This window comes from Mya arenaria, chromosome 5 (genome assembly GCF_026914265.1).
Source record: "Mya arenaria isolate MELC-2E11 chromosome 5, ASM2691426v1".
In the NCBI taxonomy this organism is placed as follows: Eukaryota; Metazoa; Mollusca; class Bivalvia; order Myida; family Myidae; genus Mya; species Mya arenaria.
In genome coordinates, this window is record NC_069126.1 from 16693911 (window position 1) to 16712220 (window position 18310).

The 18310-nt window shown below is 34.6% G+C and overlaps 2 protein-coding genes across 2 annotated transcripts; one reads left to right on the top strand and one right to left on the bottom strand.

Moving 5' to 3' along the window:
* The first annotated feature begins 7037 nt into the window (after positions 1-7037).
* LOC128233894 (uncharacterized) lies at positions 7038-15416 on the top strand. The gene is made up of 4 exons (XM_052947763.1): positions 7038-7307; positions 7696-7760; positions 7973-8110; positions 13847-15416. The coding sequence occupies exons 1-4, from the start codon at positions 7144-7146 to the stop codon at positions 14212-14214; spliced, it is 735 nt and encodes a 244-aa protein (XP_052803723.1). The 5' UTR covers positions 7038-7143; the 3' UTR covers positions 14215-15416.
* LOC128233893 (putative nuclease HARBI1) lies at positions 8150-13050 on the bottom strand. The gene is made up of 5 exons (XM_052947762.1): positions 12398-13050; positions 11415-11527; positions 11104-11215; positions 10700-10796; positions 8150-10306 (listed from the first exon to the last, which is right to left on the bottom strand). The coding sequence occupies exons 1-5, from the start codon at positions 12822-12824 to the stop codon at positions 10021-10023; spliced, it is 1035 nt and encodes a 344-aa protein (XP_052803722.1). The 5' UTR covers positions 12825-13050; the 3' UTR covers positions 8150-10020.
* Positions 15417-18310: the final 2894 nt, after the last annotated feature.

The following is an 18310-nucleotide window of genomic DNA, read 5'->3' on the forward strand; positions in this document are numbered from 1 at the left end:
TTTTGTTGAACCAATAATGATACTTCTTTTATGAACATTTCATAAAGTAAAAGCAATCAATTTGAATGTAAATATTTCTGAGGTGTGTGGTGTGGCATAGTATTTTTATCATGTGGTACGATAAGTATCACTTCCCCCAAAAGTCTCCCCACTTCTCCCTAATTTGACTGGAGGGAGAAGTCACTTCTCCCAAAATTTTCAGCCTAGTGAGAAACCTGCCACTAATATCATTGCTTCTTCCATCTATGTCAACATCACCTTTCTTCACATGTTCAAAATCATTTTTTTTCTTCACATACATTAAGGCTTATGCACTTTCCACACAGAAGATAAGAGTGTAGCTTAGAATAATCTACATGAAGTTCAATGGAAAAGTCTGATTATTAAATTTTTCATTAAGTAAAATTGAAATTTCTTCTTAAGAATAAAGTGTATAATAATTATTTGAATCTATGAACCTAAACAAAGAACAATAATTACCTTAGAAGTTACTATGTTGAAGACTTAATAAAATTTAAAAGCTATTCCCTTGTTACTAAAAATAGAAAGTAGTGGAATCTCCAACAAAAAGTGGGACCATATAGCAAGACATGCTGCCTTTGCTTTGAAAGTAAACTTTACATAACTATCAGATTTCAACATTTTGGCTATTTTGTTGTTGTTGTTGTTGATGATCAATCATGACCCCTTATTGTATTGTTGTAGAGGGTCACCCAAGGAAGCTTTCTGTAAAGTTTAATTGAATTTGGACTAGTAGTTTTAGAGGAGATGTTGTTTAGAGCAAAACAGGAAGTTGGCCATTTTGTTGTTGTTGCTGCTGTTGTTGTTGTTGATCAATCGTGACCTCTTGTTGTAATTTTGTAGAGGGTTACCTAAGCAAGCTTCTCATAAAGTTTCATTGAATTTGGAGCGGTAGTTTCAGAGAAGATGTTTTTAAACCAAAACAGGAAGTCAGCCATTCTGTTGTTTTTGCTGTATTTGTTGTTGTTGATCAATCGTGAATCCTTGTTGTTTTTTGTAGATTATCACCCAAGGAAGCTTCCTGTAAAGTTTCATTGAATTTGGACTGGTAGTTTCAGTGATGATGTTTTTTAAAGCAAATCAAGAAGTCGGCCATGTTGTTGTTGTTGTTGTTGATCAATCGTGACCGCTTGTTGTATTTTTTGTAGATGGTTACCCAAGGAAGCTTCCTATGAAGTTTCATTGAATTTGGCCAGGTAGTTTCAGAGAAAAAGTTTTTTAAGCAATTGTTGACGGACGGACGGACTGACGGACGGACGGACGGACGGACGGACGCCGGACAAAGACCGATAACAATAGCTCACCTTGAGCACTTCGTGCATTGGTGAGCTAAAAATAAAAATAAAATTAAAGCGACATTAATTAAGCTAAGATTTTCTCCCAAATGATTTGAAGATGTAAAATATTTGAAGAAAATGAAGTCACATGCCAAAACACTCCGAGTCAGCCAAAAAAGGTTTTAAAGATAACATGAATAAGCAAAAACTTCATAAAATCAAAGGACTGAAAGCTCAGTTATGTAAGGATGCTATATTTAACCTTATATTTTGTTTCAGGAATTCATCTTCAAAACCTAGAAGGCAAGTTCTCTTCAAAATATTGCCTTTATATCCACGGTTTAAATAAAATCCAAGAAAATTGAGTCTATCTGCCCAATGATTACCATTTCTACATGTGCGACACAGCCGTCAATGGCGCTGTAAAAACAGTAGTTTAAGGCCTAGTTTAAGGAATGTTTGGCATAATACATATAAACAATATCCATAGCTAATGTATTTATTAATTTAACCGATTGGAAATAAATAATAAACAAATGATAGTAAAAAGTTTTTAAATAGTTATATAACACATACATATAAATCCCTTTTGAATGCATGGTCACCATTGTTGTATCCAAAGTGGAAAGCATCCTGGCTAAACCATATCAAATGGGCTACTATATAAAACGTAACTCCTATTCTTATGCGAAGGCATTGTAATGCTAATATAATTTTCATTTGAAAATAGCAACAACTAAAAGACAAGATCTATTGTCCATTTCTATAATAAAATCATCTATAATTTCACAGCTGGACACTTAGATAGCAGTTCTGATAAGCAGCACAAGGCAATTAAGATAAAGAACAATACAGAGAACTTGTGAAATATACACGATATTATTTTATTTATTTATTTTTTGTATTTTTTTAGGGGGGGGGGGGGGAGAGGGGGGGTTGTCATTATAGAAGGCTTAAACTAGGCCTTTTACTTTAAACGTGTATGTGCTTGTGCTCATGAAACATTATGCATCTATTGCTCCATATTTAATCCATGATCGTTATCACTATGCCGGATATTCATCGCATGATGTTCATGGGAAAATGTACAACGCTTTTGTTGTACAAAATAACAAGTGAATTTAAATAACACTTAATCAGACAGAAAGAGCTAATAAAATACACTCACCCGAAACAGGCTCGTCTCTTATATGGATACTCCAAAATGGGTTTAAACTTTAACACTAAACACATCAAATTATAATCATTGCAATTATCTGAAACCAGTCAGACTTTGTTAAATTAAGAAATCTTAGTTTGTTAAATGGCAAATAAGTCTCCTGGACTGTCTTTATGATCTAATTCATACACATTATAATTATTCTTTAAAGATAGTGAAATTGACAGTTTGTGTCAAAACTTTATTCTTACGTTATACCTTAATGTCAAGTACAAGATGTAATGTAGGATGCCCACTCTTTATTTAAGAGTGAATGTTACTTCAAATTGATATTTTGTTTTAGTCTTAGCGATACACATATTATATAGTTGTTATACTTTAAATTTCGTCAAATACCGGCACTCGGAGAATAAAAAACTCAAAACATCTCAGTGATTTTGATATTGTTGCTGTCTTCCTGCCTGAAGCAGCATGGATACCTTGAAAATTGAACGTTGCTTACTTCAAAGTGAGATAATTTTGTGATATACGTGAAACGCTAGCAATGGCATTTTCGATCTTAAGTGTTGCCGGTTTCATTGTTAAGTATAGGAAAATAATAAGTAGTGTAAACACTTGATCCTCAAAGTGATTCCGCCTTTTGACTAGAACAGAAGCAGTATAAGCTAGAGTAAAACCGCGATCGCTCGAGCACATCGGGGACCGAGGTAAAACCGCGAGTCATTAGATGTTTAGAAAGACCTAAGTTTCCATCTTATTTAGTTATGAAATGTCTTACAATGTATTTACAAAGTTCAAAGTCGTCAGTTTACTTAGGCACCAATTATGTATTGAGTTGTGAAAACAACATGTTCAAAAGCTGTCGTATACTAAAACGTCAAAGTGAAAAAAAGAAAAAAAATAATTAATGAATAAATAGCATTGCAACTTTTACAACTTGCGAAATTGTTAAAAAAAAACTGCCAATTGTTTGTTTATTCTGGAACATGCTTTCGGAAAAGTGTGTGAGATTATGACTTCGGGGTTTTCAACAACACCAACAAGGTTTCATAGTCGTATGGTTTTGCGCATGATTTATGTATAAGGGACCGGCAATGGTGATCGACTCCTCGACTTATTTAGGTTTTGAATCAGCGTCGGTATATTTTATATGGAAATAGAAAGAATTATGGTCGGGACTAAGCTTTGATCTCGACTGACCGCCGGTTTTGAACGACCGCAGTTTTACTGTATTTGGTCTCGAAATGTTGTTATTAACAGTCAATGATAGATAGCATTCTTAAAAATTCAATATGAATGACAGCAGTCTCGAAAACTATCAGTTTCTTTTTCAACATAAAGGACATGACTCCGTTATGGCCATTGACCAGTTAGTTTGAACGGAAAGCTTGAGCAAGCAAGGTCACATGAAAAAATTGCGATTGAAATCGTTACTTTTTAACGAAACATTAGACACTTATACTAACAAAGTTGTTGTTATTGTATTGCGAAATAGTATTATATTGATGTGATGGTATTTGGTCTTAATTAAGTATTACTCAAATGATTGGCATATGCTGTAACTTCACACGCATTACATTTTTATATAAGTCACGGCTACGTAACCGTTTTACTGCTTTTCCCTTCATAGAATTTAGAAGGGCATCATGTAATGGACATGCAGTGAACATTTATATTTAATTTTTAAGTCCAAATGCAGTAAAACTGCGGTCGTTAATTGATTCACTCTCGGCTCAGGTGTTTATTAGCCCAATCGAAGACGACCATTTAAACCACGTGACTTAAAACTCCACACCTGTATATGTCCCGAAAAATTGGATTATGGAATTTATTGAAGTTTGCGGTTATCCCCGATCTATACAAGACACTTCACATGCATTGGATTACCAATCCTGTCAAACATAATACAATACCGGAATAGTGTTTCAAGTTTCAAGTTAATTCAGTAAACTCATGTCATACATGCATGACAAAATGGACATTGCACTGGAATCCGATTCCGTCACTGTGACGAGTGTGCCGTCGTAAAAGGTGGTGTGGCGTTAATTCGTGCACGGTTTATATCAAACCCATGATGGCGGACAAAGAACGTGTGATGATTATTTTCTTCGATTTAAAAAAAAAATCATGTTTTTCACTAACTTCTGCCTTATTTTACCGTTGGCATTTAGTAGTTTGCTCACCGGAACATATGTTTCAATGCTAGTACTGAGTAGTAGTCGCTTGATCAGTTTTAAAGGGGTATTTAAGTGTTTAAAAAAATAATTATGGTGTTAAAACACGTGGTTGGTTTCACTTATAATTTGCATTGGTAATTCATCATATCCACTTTTGTATACGTGTTACAGATATTTATACAAAGTGAAATTATTTTATTTTGTATTCTCGTTGTTTTATTTCATTAAATACATGGCTTTTACTGTTTGATCGATGATGAACATTAAAATTATACAGTTTTTAGATTTTCAGTCAAGTCATGAGTCCCTGTTTTGATCATTTCGGCCTCTAGAATTAGCCATTCCCCCCCCCCCCCCCCCCCCCGTATTACAATTTGGTCAACTCGTCCCCCATTCGTATCAAATCAACTCGACCCCCAGTCAAACTCTGATGGGCTGTCGGGATTAATCGAAGGATATTGGTTTAAGCCGTTAGTCCTTTACTATGAAAGTTAACGGTCATCTACACGCATAAATGTTAGAGCGTCGCAAATTATACGTATGTATATCACTGGTAGCGTGCGTATAATTCAAAAACCCTATATATCGAAAAGTGCTCACAGATGTCTAAAGATAGATTTTGTCTCTTACCGGTACATTTTTGCAGTCTTCGAAATTAGCACTCACTGGTAATGACATTAATTATTTTTTATCTACATGTTTTGCATTCCAGTTTACTACATTGGCCATTAAGGGACACGATTTCATCAGTATGTCTCAGATGAATCTTTGGAGGCATACCTGACAGATACTTATGAACACGGTGCGCAACTTCAAGAAAGCTTCACGGACAAAGATGTCCCAACAGTGAGAAATGTAACAAACTGTATCTATCCGGCTGTGGAGTGTCGCCTAAATGATCTCGGAAAACTGGCTGTTGAGCAGATCAACCCGTGGGTTTTAACCATGCTAATATATGTCGAGAACTTGGATATGAAGATTTGTTATCCAACACAAAGCCCTGGTATATATTTTTATTTATTAATCAACTATTACGTATTTGACGAGATACAGAGACAATTTCGGTACCAATACCAGACAATTGGAGACAATATATGCCAGAACTCGCTTAATATCGACCAAACTCGGACAATATCAACAAAACTCGCCTAATACGAGTTTCCTCCGTTTTGATTGGCTACAAAACTCGCCTTATATAGGATTGGAGCAATGGGCCATTTTCATTGGATGTCAAAACTCGCCTTATATGAGAAATATGCAGGGAAATTATTTTTTACGGTAACCATTTTGTTTTCCGTTTTCGACTGTTTTGAAACTTGTGTGCTTCGTATAACTCTAATTGGAATACTTGAAACTATTGAATGATTGAACCACTTTGTATGGTTTGATATTTCAGTTGTATTTAACCTGTTGGTGGATTCTACGACTATTATGATTTTGTACACCAACAAAATGGACGACGAAGGTGAAACATTTGACGTTTTAGCAAACGATATACGAAATTAAGACGAAAAGACATGCTTCCTTACAATGTACAGTGCTTTATTCATAAATATGCGCAATGTCACTTTAAGGATGCATGTCAAAATCAGCAAAATCAAGACACCATGAATAGATAAGGGATAAATACGGCTTCAATATGAACTAAAGGTAAGTTTTAAGAATGTTTTTAACCAAAATGGTAATAGTTAATTAATAAAATACTTATTAATTAGGTGATTTCATATTGGCCAATATGAAATCACCTAATTAATAACATTATATTCTAAATCAGTGAATGACAAGATGAATATTGATAAGAATCACATTTGGTTGATTTGTTGTATGAGGCTTGTAGGTTTGTTTTTCAAGTATGCCTTGTTCCTATGCAATAGACAGCAGTTCTAACATTCTGCAGTATTTCCTTGTTTTAATGTTGTTACACAGATTTCGAAACCTATGCGATCTTTTACTCTGCTGCTACATAATTGTTTGTATAATTAAATTTACTTGAAAATTTCAGGAAATGAAAATGTCGACATGTCTCATTAGGAAGTTACTGTTAACACATTGACCCCTGCTGGTAAGAAATCTGACGACACCTTGACTCCTGCTGATAAGAAATCAGATGACACCTGGACAAAATCTCCAACCTTTCTTCTGATTGATGAATATCGAAAAGCCAAACAGTTACATGAAAATGATCAGGGGCCGTGATTACGAACAGTCTCAAGACTGAGTCTGAAAGTTGGACTCAGTCTCAGCACCTGAGTCCAAGTCCAGACTCAGCTGAGCTTGTCGAATATAACATGATTTCAAACAGTCTCTGACTCAGTCTCAACGTTGAGCCTGAGTCCGATTCCGCAATATTTATACTTGCATGAACGTAAGCGGCCATTGTTTACTTTTTCATGCGTTATCGTTCTTGAACTTTGCTCAGAATTTCTAGACGCATATTACCAATGTAGTCAAAATCAGATACCTGTACAATGCAAGCGCCTGAGTGACTGTCGGCTGTGTTTGATGTAAAATGTCGCTAGAAAAACAAAGGACGACCTGGGATGAAAAAGAGCGACTGTGTGCCGTGCGGCTAGTGATTGAACATTACGACGTGTTATACGGAGGATTTGCCGACGGAATCACATTCAAAGAAAAGTCGGCCGCCTGGAATAAGGTGGCCGATGACTTGAATGCGTAAGTTAGATAAGCTGGTTAAACGTTACCTTAAATGATTAAGCTTTCAGTGGCTATTTTCATCTTAAATTTAACGCAATGAGTGTATAAATATCAATACAAAGTTTGCATTAGAGAACTTCTTTTATGAGCAATAGGATTTTAACAGCATACAGCATTACATGTACCTGCTGCTTTAAGGTGGTTTGAAAGACCTCATTTGTCTCATTTGAATATGTTTCTCTTCTGGGAAAGTATTTTCTTGCAGAAATTCTGACTGCTTGTATTTATATAGAATCTATGTTGGAAGTGGAATTAATTTATTTATATTATTTTAATTACTTGTAAAATATTTCCTGTTCATTATAAAAAAATTGATTAATCTGAAGGGTGGCCATTTCAATTGCAGATCAAGCAATGTAAAGCGGACACCTGCAGAGGTTAAGAAATTGTTCCAGAATGTGAAAAGTAGAGGTATAATGTAATAAATGTTTTGATACTTATCACTGGTATATTATACAGATTTTCATAATTAATAATACATTATTATCTAATCAAAACACTTCATATGTGCAAAGTCTTAGAGTAAAATCTTTAAATTATATCATGGTGGAAATTCAGTAAAGCTTTACATTCAATTATTTATGTATTTAAACATCAGCATAAAGAATCCATTATTCTTTTAGCCAAGAAAAAGTATAACGAAAACATGGCCACTGGTGGCGGTCCAGTTGGCAAGATAACACTGGCAGAGGAAATTGTCCTTGAATTTCTGAAGGACAAGCCCCAACTCATAGGGATCCCAGGCGGGATAGAATCTGGAGGTACCCCTTTGAAGAATTGCATAAAATATCAATTTTTGCACTTGATTATAAAAATATGGGAACTAATTTTTGTCATGAATCTCACATAACTGGTTCCCTTGGATTTTCACAAAAATTGGCTCGTTCCAAGATAAAAAATAAAAAAAACTTGTTCAAACTGTGACAGTGCAGCTTTAAAGATCCACTCTTACTCCTAGATAATATTTACCACACTCCATGATATTGTTTTAATATTCCAAAAAGGATGAATAGATGTCTAAAATAATTTATTTAATGAAAGATACTGAGTTTAATTTGAAAGAAATGAAACATTTAACAAGCTACTCATTTGTTCTTCAACATATACAACATGTGTTATTGAGATGGAAATTATCCTTTATTATTAAGTATGTAGAAGTATTTTCTCTGATGATGTATCTAAAATCATTTTCATTTAACAAGTTATTTCTTCATACTAAGACTTAAGTAGACCATAGTAAATATTTTAGCATTCACCAATCATTTACCATAATATCAATTTGAGCTACTCATTTGTTCTTCAACATATACAACATGTGTTATTGAGATGGAAATTATCCTTTATTATTAAGTATGTAGAAGTATTTTCTCTGATGATGTATCTAAAATCATTTTGATGGAAAGTATTTACAATCAAAAAATCTTATTTGTGTAATAGGAATAAGTCTACATTTATTTATTAAATTGTAATACATTTATTGTTTCAACTTGAATGTCTAGGTTATTTTAGTCATTGGTATTATATGGGGTATTACTGTTGATATATCATATCTTACAATAATTTCATGAAGTTTTACTTTGTTCAATACAACTCAAAAACAACTGATGAAAAATTGTGTAAATTTGACCCAGTGGACTCATGCAACAGTTTCAGAAAGAATTACACTCATGCATTATGATGAACAAAATGTGCAAAATTACTGTTACATTAAAAGTGAGCAGAGCAAATTTTGATAAAATCAATATTGTGTTAAGCAAACCATTTAATACAAAAACAAAGATGAGAAATAATGCTGGTCAATATCTTTTACAAATCAATAACAGAATTGTGATATGACATAAACAGTATACATTCTTTACTCAATACACACCATGAAACTGAATGTTACTGTTTAAATGAAGTTGAAAATATCCCTTATTGCTTATAAACTATTGCAAAAGAGCATAAAAAATCAAAAACAATCTGTAACAATTCAGATAACATAATTGTATAATATTGTTTTTCATTTCATTTCATTATGGAACCTCACTTTACTGTAATATCTGATTGTTAATGTTGTGTTATTATCAGTCTTCCATTTGGTAAAGTTACATAGTTATAATGAATTGTTTGTTAAACTGACATTTATTTATGTGTTAATGAATAAGAAATACAATCGTTGACAGATTTTCAAAGTGATATCCACAACTTACACTTTTGCCATTAAATGTATAGCACATGTTTTATGTAGTTTCTCCTATTGTTAAACATGTTAAACATGGACTTACAGCTACATAAAGTATAAAAGTTTTTTGTTTTTTTTCAATTCATCTATAGATAAATATAGCCAGTTAATGTCTTAAAGGAACCTGTTGTCTTCAATGCATATCCCTGTTAAGTAGCCTTGCATATTACATTCAATAATTGGTATTATCAAAGATATTAAAGCTGCACTCTCACAGATTGAACGTTTTGAAAACTATTATTTTTTATCTTGTAACGAGCCAATTTTTGAAAATCCATGGAAACAAGTTATGTAAGAATGCTGACAAAAATTAGATCGCAGAATCTTATATTTAAGTTTATAAAAATTAGATGTTTTCTGCTTATTTCTTAAATAGTTAGTAACTGTTTAACTGAAATATGAAAATATACACGTACAACAATGACAAATGATTGACAGGGTTATTGTTCAAACAGCAAAGTGCCTTTGGGTAATATAATCCCTTTGGGTCCGCCCATTAACATCAACACCTTGGTTGTCCACTTGTGGCATGTCATCATCCTCGTATGTTTGGCGTCCATACACATCTCCATACTCAAAACCAAAGTTGTGCAACATTGCACATGAGGCAACATAAACAGCCGCTCTGTCTGGTGTCATTCTTATTCCGTATTTCAGTACTGCGAAGCGCCTCTTCAGCATTCCAAATGTTTGTTCTATGAGCACTCTGGTGCGGCACAAAGCTGTGTTGAATCTGAAAATATCAGAAATACTTAAAGGCTGCACAAGATTTACTTTTAATATCATTTCCCTGGATTGTGATCAATGATAAATGTCGTGAAATTTGCCAGCAACATTCACCAGTTTTATGACGTAAGCAGTTCATAATGCAGGACGTCAGCTGTCCATATTATAGGACGTCAACATTCCATATGATACTTCTGGGCAGGTCCGACTGACCAAAAAACTTGAAATGGACCACTGATGTAATTTATTTTTTATTAAAATGCATTGCTAAATAAACATTATGTGAACAAAAAAGAGACAGATGTATGAGATCATAATTATACAGGTAAAATATCATCTGATATTCACTGATGTGATAGAAAACAATTATCAATGAATATACTTGATTTTTTATCAATACCTTTCCTCCGACAGATTTCTAGGATTCGCATAGGGCGTCATGAGGTATTTTCGACATGGGTACCCACTGTCCCCAAGCAGCAGTCCATCAATTTGTCCTGCGAAGAGAAACATTCATATCACTTATCTGTAATACTTTTAAAAACCGACTTATTTTATATTGATATTTTGAAGTTTTCACTTTGGTTCGTACATAAAAAAAAAAATAAGAAAATTTCATTCAATATTTCATACAGTTCAGGACTGAAGTTGGTAATATCAGTAAACACACACACAGTATCATAAATTTGTGAACCAATCGCAGAATCAACAAATGTTATTAGCAAACAGGGTTACTGTATGTATGGAAATATTCATGTTATCACATCATAAACCTGCAGCTTCATCTAAGTCAAATGCACTTACCAGTCTCCAACTTCTGGCACAAGATCCCCTCCGAGAACATTCGACTGTCATGCACAGATCCCGGCCATTTAGCAATAACATCAGTTATCCTGTAATTTGCATCACATACCATCTGAAAGATAACAAGTACAAGTTAGTGACCATATTTTCACCATTATTAGATCCTAGATGAAGAATCCAAATATGATTTGTTTTGTTTCTTAACCAACAGTTTTTAATGTTAAAACAAGCTTCAACATAGGAACAAGTATTGGTTTCAGAAAAAGATTTCCAAAATGAATCGAAAACATATAAAATTAATATTTTCATACCTGTACATTCAGGGAATGATAGCCCTTTCTATTCACATAATCTGCCTCGTTGTCTGGTGGTGCCTGTATCTTGACATGAGTGCCATCAACTGCTCCAACTACATTTGGGAAACCTTGTATGGAAAAATACAAATTTTATCAAATACTGAATAGAAATATGATAGTTATTTCAAAAGTAAAAAACTTACCACACTTTACACACAAATCCTGTAATCCATTTATGGCACCTTCAGTACTATAAATTAGCTGGGTTGAATTGTTGAATTATCAGTAATTGACCAAAAACAACATAATTTTATTACATTGTTTCAAATCAAAAACTAATTAATATTAATCTGTACAGTAGCATAAACTTCTCATAATGGTACATTTATCCACCAGGCACAATCTTTAAAAACACACTCCAAGTTATGTTCCAGTCAATTGTAACCACGGCCCCCCTCCCCTGGTCTGGGGAATAGCTGGGACGTTGACTTTCGGTCCCGCCAACCAGGCTAAAATCTCCGCCCTACGGGGATGAACAGATGGTAAATCCCCGCCAAATGCCCCTGCATCCAAGGGATCCTAGGTAAGGCCCATTCACCGCTATATTTGAAACGAAGACAAAACCACTGCATTCACCCGACACTGCGGGGCCACATGATAGGTAAAAACACGGTCAATTTCCCCGGCTATCCCCGGACCTCGGGGGCCGTGGTTACAATTGACTGGTGCATTAAAAAAAATCCACAAACGTTACAACACAGAATGTCCACAAAAACAAATGTTTAAGTCCACATGCTTTGTCATCATAAATTTAGTGTCTTTGTTGTGATTGATTCTTTTAATAAATCCACAAATACGATATTGCTCATCATAACTTCAAAAAATAAACAGAAAGAAATCCAAATCAATAAAATGACATTTCCGTCTGAGTCACCTCAAAATATTTGGCTGTGAAATCAGCAAAGAAGTACATCAAAACAAGAAAAAGCCAAACTTACCGGCGACACTGTAAAACTTTCGTTTTACACTTTCAATTTCCAACCCCGTTGGAAATTTAACGTATCTGTTTAACAGTCCTGCAAGGATAACAGATACGGCATGAATTGCCTTGCCGACAGCCGACCTGGACACGCCATGAGCCTGTGCAATTACGATGTGATGCGCTCCGGTTGCAAAAAACTGAAGGCAGCACAATACCGTCAGGAGAGGGGGGCGCGGGTTGCTCCTCATCGTCGCTGTACCGATCGTTGGCTCCACGATTCCAACTAATATCATGATTGAGTCCGGAAAAAATCTATATCTTTTCCGGACACTCTCTACATCTAAAATCTCTAAAGGGTTGTTTCTGTCGGTAAATACACGCGGTCGACGAGGCAACCTAAATCTACGATACCGGTAATATCTGTCAAGTTGTCTGTCCGCCATGACAGTTGAGATTTACTTCACGTGAGACAGCTACGTAGTAGACTCACGTTTTCAGACTCAGTCTCAATGATTTGAGTCAGAGTCTGAGTCTGAGTCTCTTTGTAAACACCGTTAAAAAATAGAGTCTGTAATAAGTGAGTGTGAGTCCAGACTCAGACTTGAGACCGTTCGTAATCACGGCCCCAGGAAAAAAATCCCTTTGGTGCTCAATCTCATATAAACTCCGCAAACAAGGGTACGCCTTAACTGGCAGCCAGGTATGTGGTAGATGGAAAACTTTGTGCCGTGGATACAAGGGCGTGAAAGATTGGAGAAGAAAATCGGGTATGTTTAATACCACAGGTTGTTATTTCCATCCCGATTTATTACATATTTTCTGTTATTATAAACCAATATTGAAAAAAGTCTTTTAACGGATACAAATTCGACATCTAATTTAAAAGTAATTGCTTTCTAGATGAGAAAGAAATGTGTTATGGAAAGACTAAATAGCAATTTTCTCATTTTAACGATTGGTTGAGCTTTTAATGGCATTACAAAACATGAAACGTCGAACTATTCAAAGATGAACTCCCTATAGCTTGGGAAATAAGTTAAATGTCTGAATGTATGTTAATAAATATTGCTGTCAAAATGTGTTTTGACTTGATATAATCAGTCTGAGAATTTTAGTTTTGAAACGGATTGACTGAAACTGTAGATTTGACTGCAATAACAATAATTTCTTCTTGACATTTTAGTTGTCCGAGCAAATTATATGGTTATCCGAATGCAAAACTGGTTGTCCCTAACAACAGGACGACTGCTAATTTTGCCGACTGAATATAAGCTAAATATTGGTGAAATGATCTTAAGATCTATGTAGTCAGATGATTCCCCCTTACGGCAAAATCAACATGAATTCCCCCGCCCGAGGGCTGTGGACCCCTTCCCCGAAAGTTGAGTGAGGGCCCCTTGATGGATAATGTATTAATGGTGTAAACAACTTTAGTAAAACCTATTAATAAAAGTTTAAATTTCAGGTTCTGGAAGAAAAGATTGTCCATATTTCACTAAGCTTGGTCAAATATTGGAGAAAGACCGTGCTGTAACGCATAGCTGTACAATTAGCAGTCATAAAGAGGCCAGTCCATTAGTAGCATCATGGGATGAATCAGTCAGTAGCTGTGCAGAGCCTAGGCCAAGCGAGGATGAAGACACAGAGCCGAAACCTGTCTCGTGTGTCAAGAAAGCGCGGAAAACTCAAGCCGCTGAAGTAGTGCAATTTCTCAAGTCCTACGTTGCACAGCAAGATGAACGATATGACCAACAAATGGAAGAAAAAAGAAAAATGCATAGAGAAGAAATGAGTATTCTAAAAAGCCTAGTTGAAGGATTGAAAAAGAAGTAATGTCATTTCTTAGAATAGTCCAAGCCATTAGTTATGATGTGACAGGTGTGCCTCCTAAAGTGTTTACAAATATTCATTGACTTTGTACCGTCTATCTCAAGATTTGTGCAGTATATCATTTCAAAGCCATATTATTTGATTTAAATTGTTAAAGTATCTTTTCCTGAGTTTCTGTGATCAGTCTGTGTCAGTTTTATTTTCTTATCTTTTGTTAATATGCTGTTTTCAGACTAGAAAAGTCATGTCTACTTTGGCTACTATAGTCATAGTTATACTTTAATTTAGTTTTAAGTTATTCATAGACCTTTCGTAGTTTTAGAAACATGTTATTGTTGAAGTTGTGCTATAATAGCAATGTTTATCTATGGTCAGAGTATTCTGAATTTGCGTTTCCATTGTTATTTATGGGAAAAGTAATGTTCCGTCTAATATTGTGCTCATTGCGTTGCATTGTTACATATAAATTAGGACATTGTATTATAATCCAAGAACTGAGATGCAATCTAAAATGACTCAGTTTGATATTTTTGATGTTATATGGCTGTTCTATTCATTAACATGTTCGTGATGATTTGTCATTTGTTATGCCCCAGGATGGCATTTCTTGCATTTTATTATGTTCACTTATCAGAATGTAGGAGAGTCTAGAGTATTAATTTTGTGATTAAGTTACCTTTGAATTAATGTTGTTGTTGTTATATTGTTTACATTATGTTTCCTGTTAAGTTGTTTTTGTGATTATTTTTTTGTTTCAAGATTTCTTTTGTTTACGATTGCAAATTCCCAAGCTAGCTAACACTATTACCACTTAATGCCTGAGTTCATGCAGGTCACTTATGAGAAAATAGTTTCTGCTCAATATCTTACAAACCATTCATCACAAAGAGTTGATATTTTAAGTGTAGTGATTAGTCTTCGGGTAATTACATAGTGCTTATTGGTTTTGAGGTCAGTTGGTCAAAGTCACATGGGTCACATATGTAATTTAAAGATTCTTTCATAGCCATTTATCACCAGCTGTTTTTGATAGAAGCAGCTCGATTTTGATGTTATTTGATGTTATTGTAGTTTTACATGTCATAGCCACCGACACTGTTGGTGGACAAAACAGTGTTAAAATGTCTTTGTTGGGGAGAAAGATGTCCATTATCTCGATAAGGTGTCATAATGTTAGTCCTTTGTAACATTTATTCTCTTGAATAGATTCATTTAATATCTGGCTCTCTTTCATTCAAGATATTTAATGTTGCTTGAAAAAGTTTTATTTAGATTGCATCGAAAAAACCATGGTTCAAGTGGACAACTATTTTTAGCATTTAGTAATGCGTCACTTCTCTCAGAACTATTTAAAGACCGATATGAATATTAACACAATCTGAATCACTGCGCGCATATCCATGACAACCAAGAATTATCAGATATCCATACGCATTTGTTTTCACTACGAACAAAAGAGTTCCAGCAAAAACAATACATTTTTACTTAATTTCGTTTAACTGAGGTGTGAGAAAAAGCATCTACCATATCTGCTCGTGTAAGATACGTTAAACCCAACCCTCGCGCAGGGTGTACGCTCTGTTCGGGAGAAACCTATCTTACACTCTCGGCCATGGAAGATACTTATAATCATTAAACATGGCATATGACTAACTTAGTATTTCTTACTCAACACTCACTTGAAATTTGGCTAACATACAAGATATAAATGTTAACTTATTTCAATAAATATGTCTTACTATATTCATGGCCACAAAGTTTGGCTGTATCTATGAATAAAATGCCTTTTTTCAAAAATGATTTTAAAAATATTTTGCTAATTTAAAACATTTTGTTTTAAATACCATCATTACAAGTAAGTAATTTAGGTCAAAATATAAATCAGAAAATGAAAAGAATAGTGAGATCTTTGATGAATATACAAATTCTCTATTATGCACATTAAAAATACAAACGAAATCCTTTAATAAAACAGAACCCAGGTTTCCCATAATATAACATTGTGAGTATCTATCATACGTTACTGATACGAATCGAAAAATCCGACCCGGGAGAATGCAGCGTGCCCGAGGGTCGGAATTTTTTATCCAGATCGGAAAAACATTTTGATTTTTTGTTGCATATCTAAATATTTAAATTTGTGGAAAAATTGACGTAGAAAATGCACTTTTGTTCATTTCACCAAAAAGTGCGCGCTACGTTGCTTTCAGACGTCAAAAAGCGCAGTAATTTTAAATTACTGTTGACAACAAATAGTTCCTCTATAAATTAAGTGTTTACGACAATTAATTTTCAGTTTTAATTTATAGTCTTGCATAGTAATACATTTGATTTTTGCGCGTGACTCATCTTACATAGGGGTGTAAGACGGGGTTTTCCAGCACTGGTCACATGAACAGAAACACACGTACCGAATGCAAGAATGAACAATATGACATATTTACAAAAGTGCAATACATAGCAATTTCAATTAGTTAGCAATATTTGTCAAAGTAAGCTTAACCTTTAATAACCGTTAAGCGCATTTTAAGGAAATGTTATAGTGACTAACCTCGTCTATCCTTTATTCCTTCACGTTGTTATTTCGATCCACGTCACGGAACCAATTCAGTAACGTTAGCACCCTCACTCCAATTCCCTTCCCATACACTATTCCGTTAAATCGTATATTTATAACGTCTAAACAACCACGTCCGATTATACAAGTTTTATTGTTAGCAATTACTTATTTCTTAGTTGCCAATTATTTTTTTCTATTAAACGAGAGCAAAGCTGCCTTCAGATCTTAACCTCGCAGACTGCCTAATTTCCGAATTAAATTCTCGACTATCCGAATCCTAACCAGAAGCAGACTACTTCTCGAACTCTCAAAATAAGGTTTTATACTCCCTTATTGGCCCCAATTGTAGTTGATCATTCCGAAGTTTTTCCTAATTCCCCATAATACGTTTTACGATATCATGTGATACATTTAATCTCACCTGACAATAAACAAAGTATTATACTGGCTATCACCACAAAAAAGAGCTGGTAAATTTGTTTCAGTTACGTCAAAATCCAAACCCCTTTAATAGGATTTTAGTAATCAAGGTAATAAAACTTATTTCTGGACAGTACTTAAAATAGCCATTAGCGGTTGACCTTAGCCGTAGCCGATTGATCTTCGATGATACCAAGTAGAGTATTAGTTTAGCAAAACGCAGATCCTTTGATAAGTATTATTCAAGTCTTAGGGCCATTCTTAGCATATGCTAAAGCGATTAACTGTTCCATCTATTCTCAGAATATCTAATCGACACCTGTCGGTAATGGTAATGATGCCCCAATTAAAATAAACGCTATGGCATTCTGACCACTAAGTAGCTAAAGATAGGAATGATGACCTTAACAGAGATGAATTAATATGGGCGAGGGCATAGTGTTACACAACTACATGTTGTGATCTATCATCTAAGTCAAAACTGAATCCCCCAACAAGAGAATGGGGAATAGTGCACCCAAACTTGACTATTACATGTATAGAATAATGACTACTCCCAGAACAATATATGCAGAGCGAGATATTTTAGATTTGGGTTGAGGGTTGTTTTTGTTTTGTGCACAAGAATTTATGCTTAAATGATTAACAGTCAAATAGACAAGTTAAGTCTTGATTACCTCAGCCCCACAAAGTTGAAGCAGAAGGTTAATATAGGATATAATGTAGTTGATTATAAAAATGTCACATAACTTAAGATATTCAGTAAAATATTTACTCATACAGGGCCTTTCTCCACAATAAGCTGTTCATTGACGCTGGGCACATTTATATTCCTCGGGTTCATAGGTTATGTAGGCCCAACCCAAATAAGTGTTTTCAACACAGGCCCATCAAATTGGTTTTTAGAGACAACGGCGTTATAGAACTAGTTATGGCAAACGTCCGTTCTCTTAAAGGGAGCCCTTTTTAATTGACATTAACTTCTCCCGTTAAATTTATGAAGCACGAGTCTTTGGCCGCGTTTGAAGGAGCTTAAAACGGATTTCCCAAGATCACGGGTCCAAATCGTTTACCCGGCAAAATGTATCCATGACGGAAGGGTGGTAGGTGCTGAGCTTC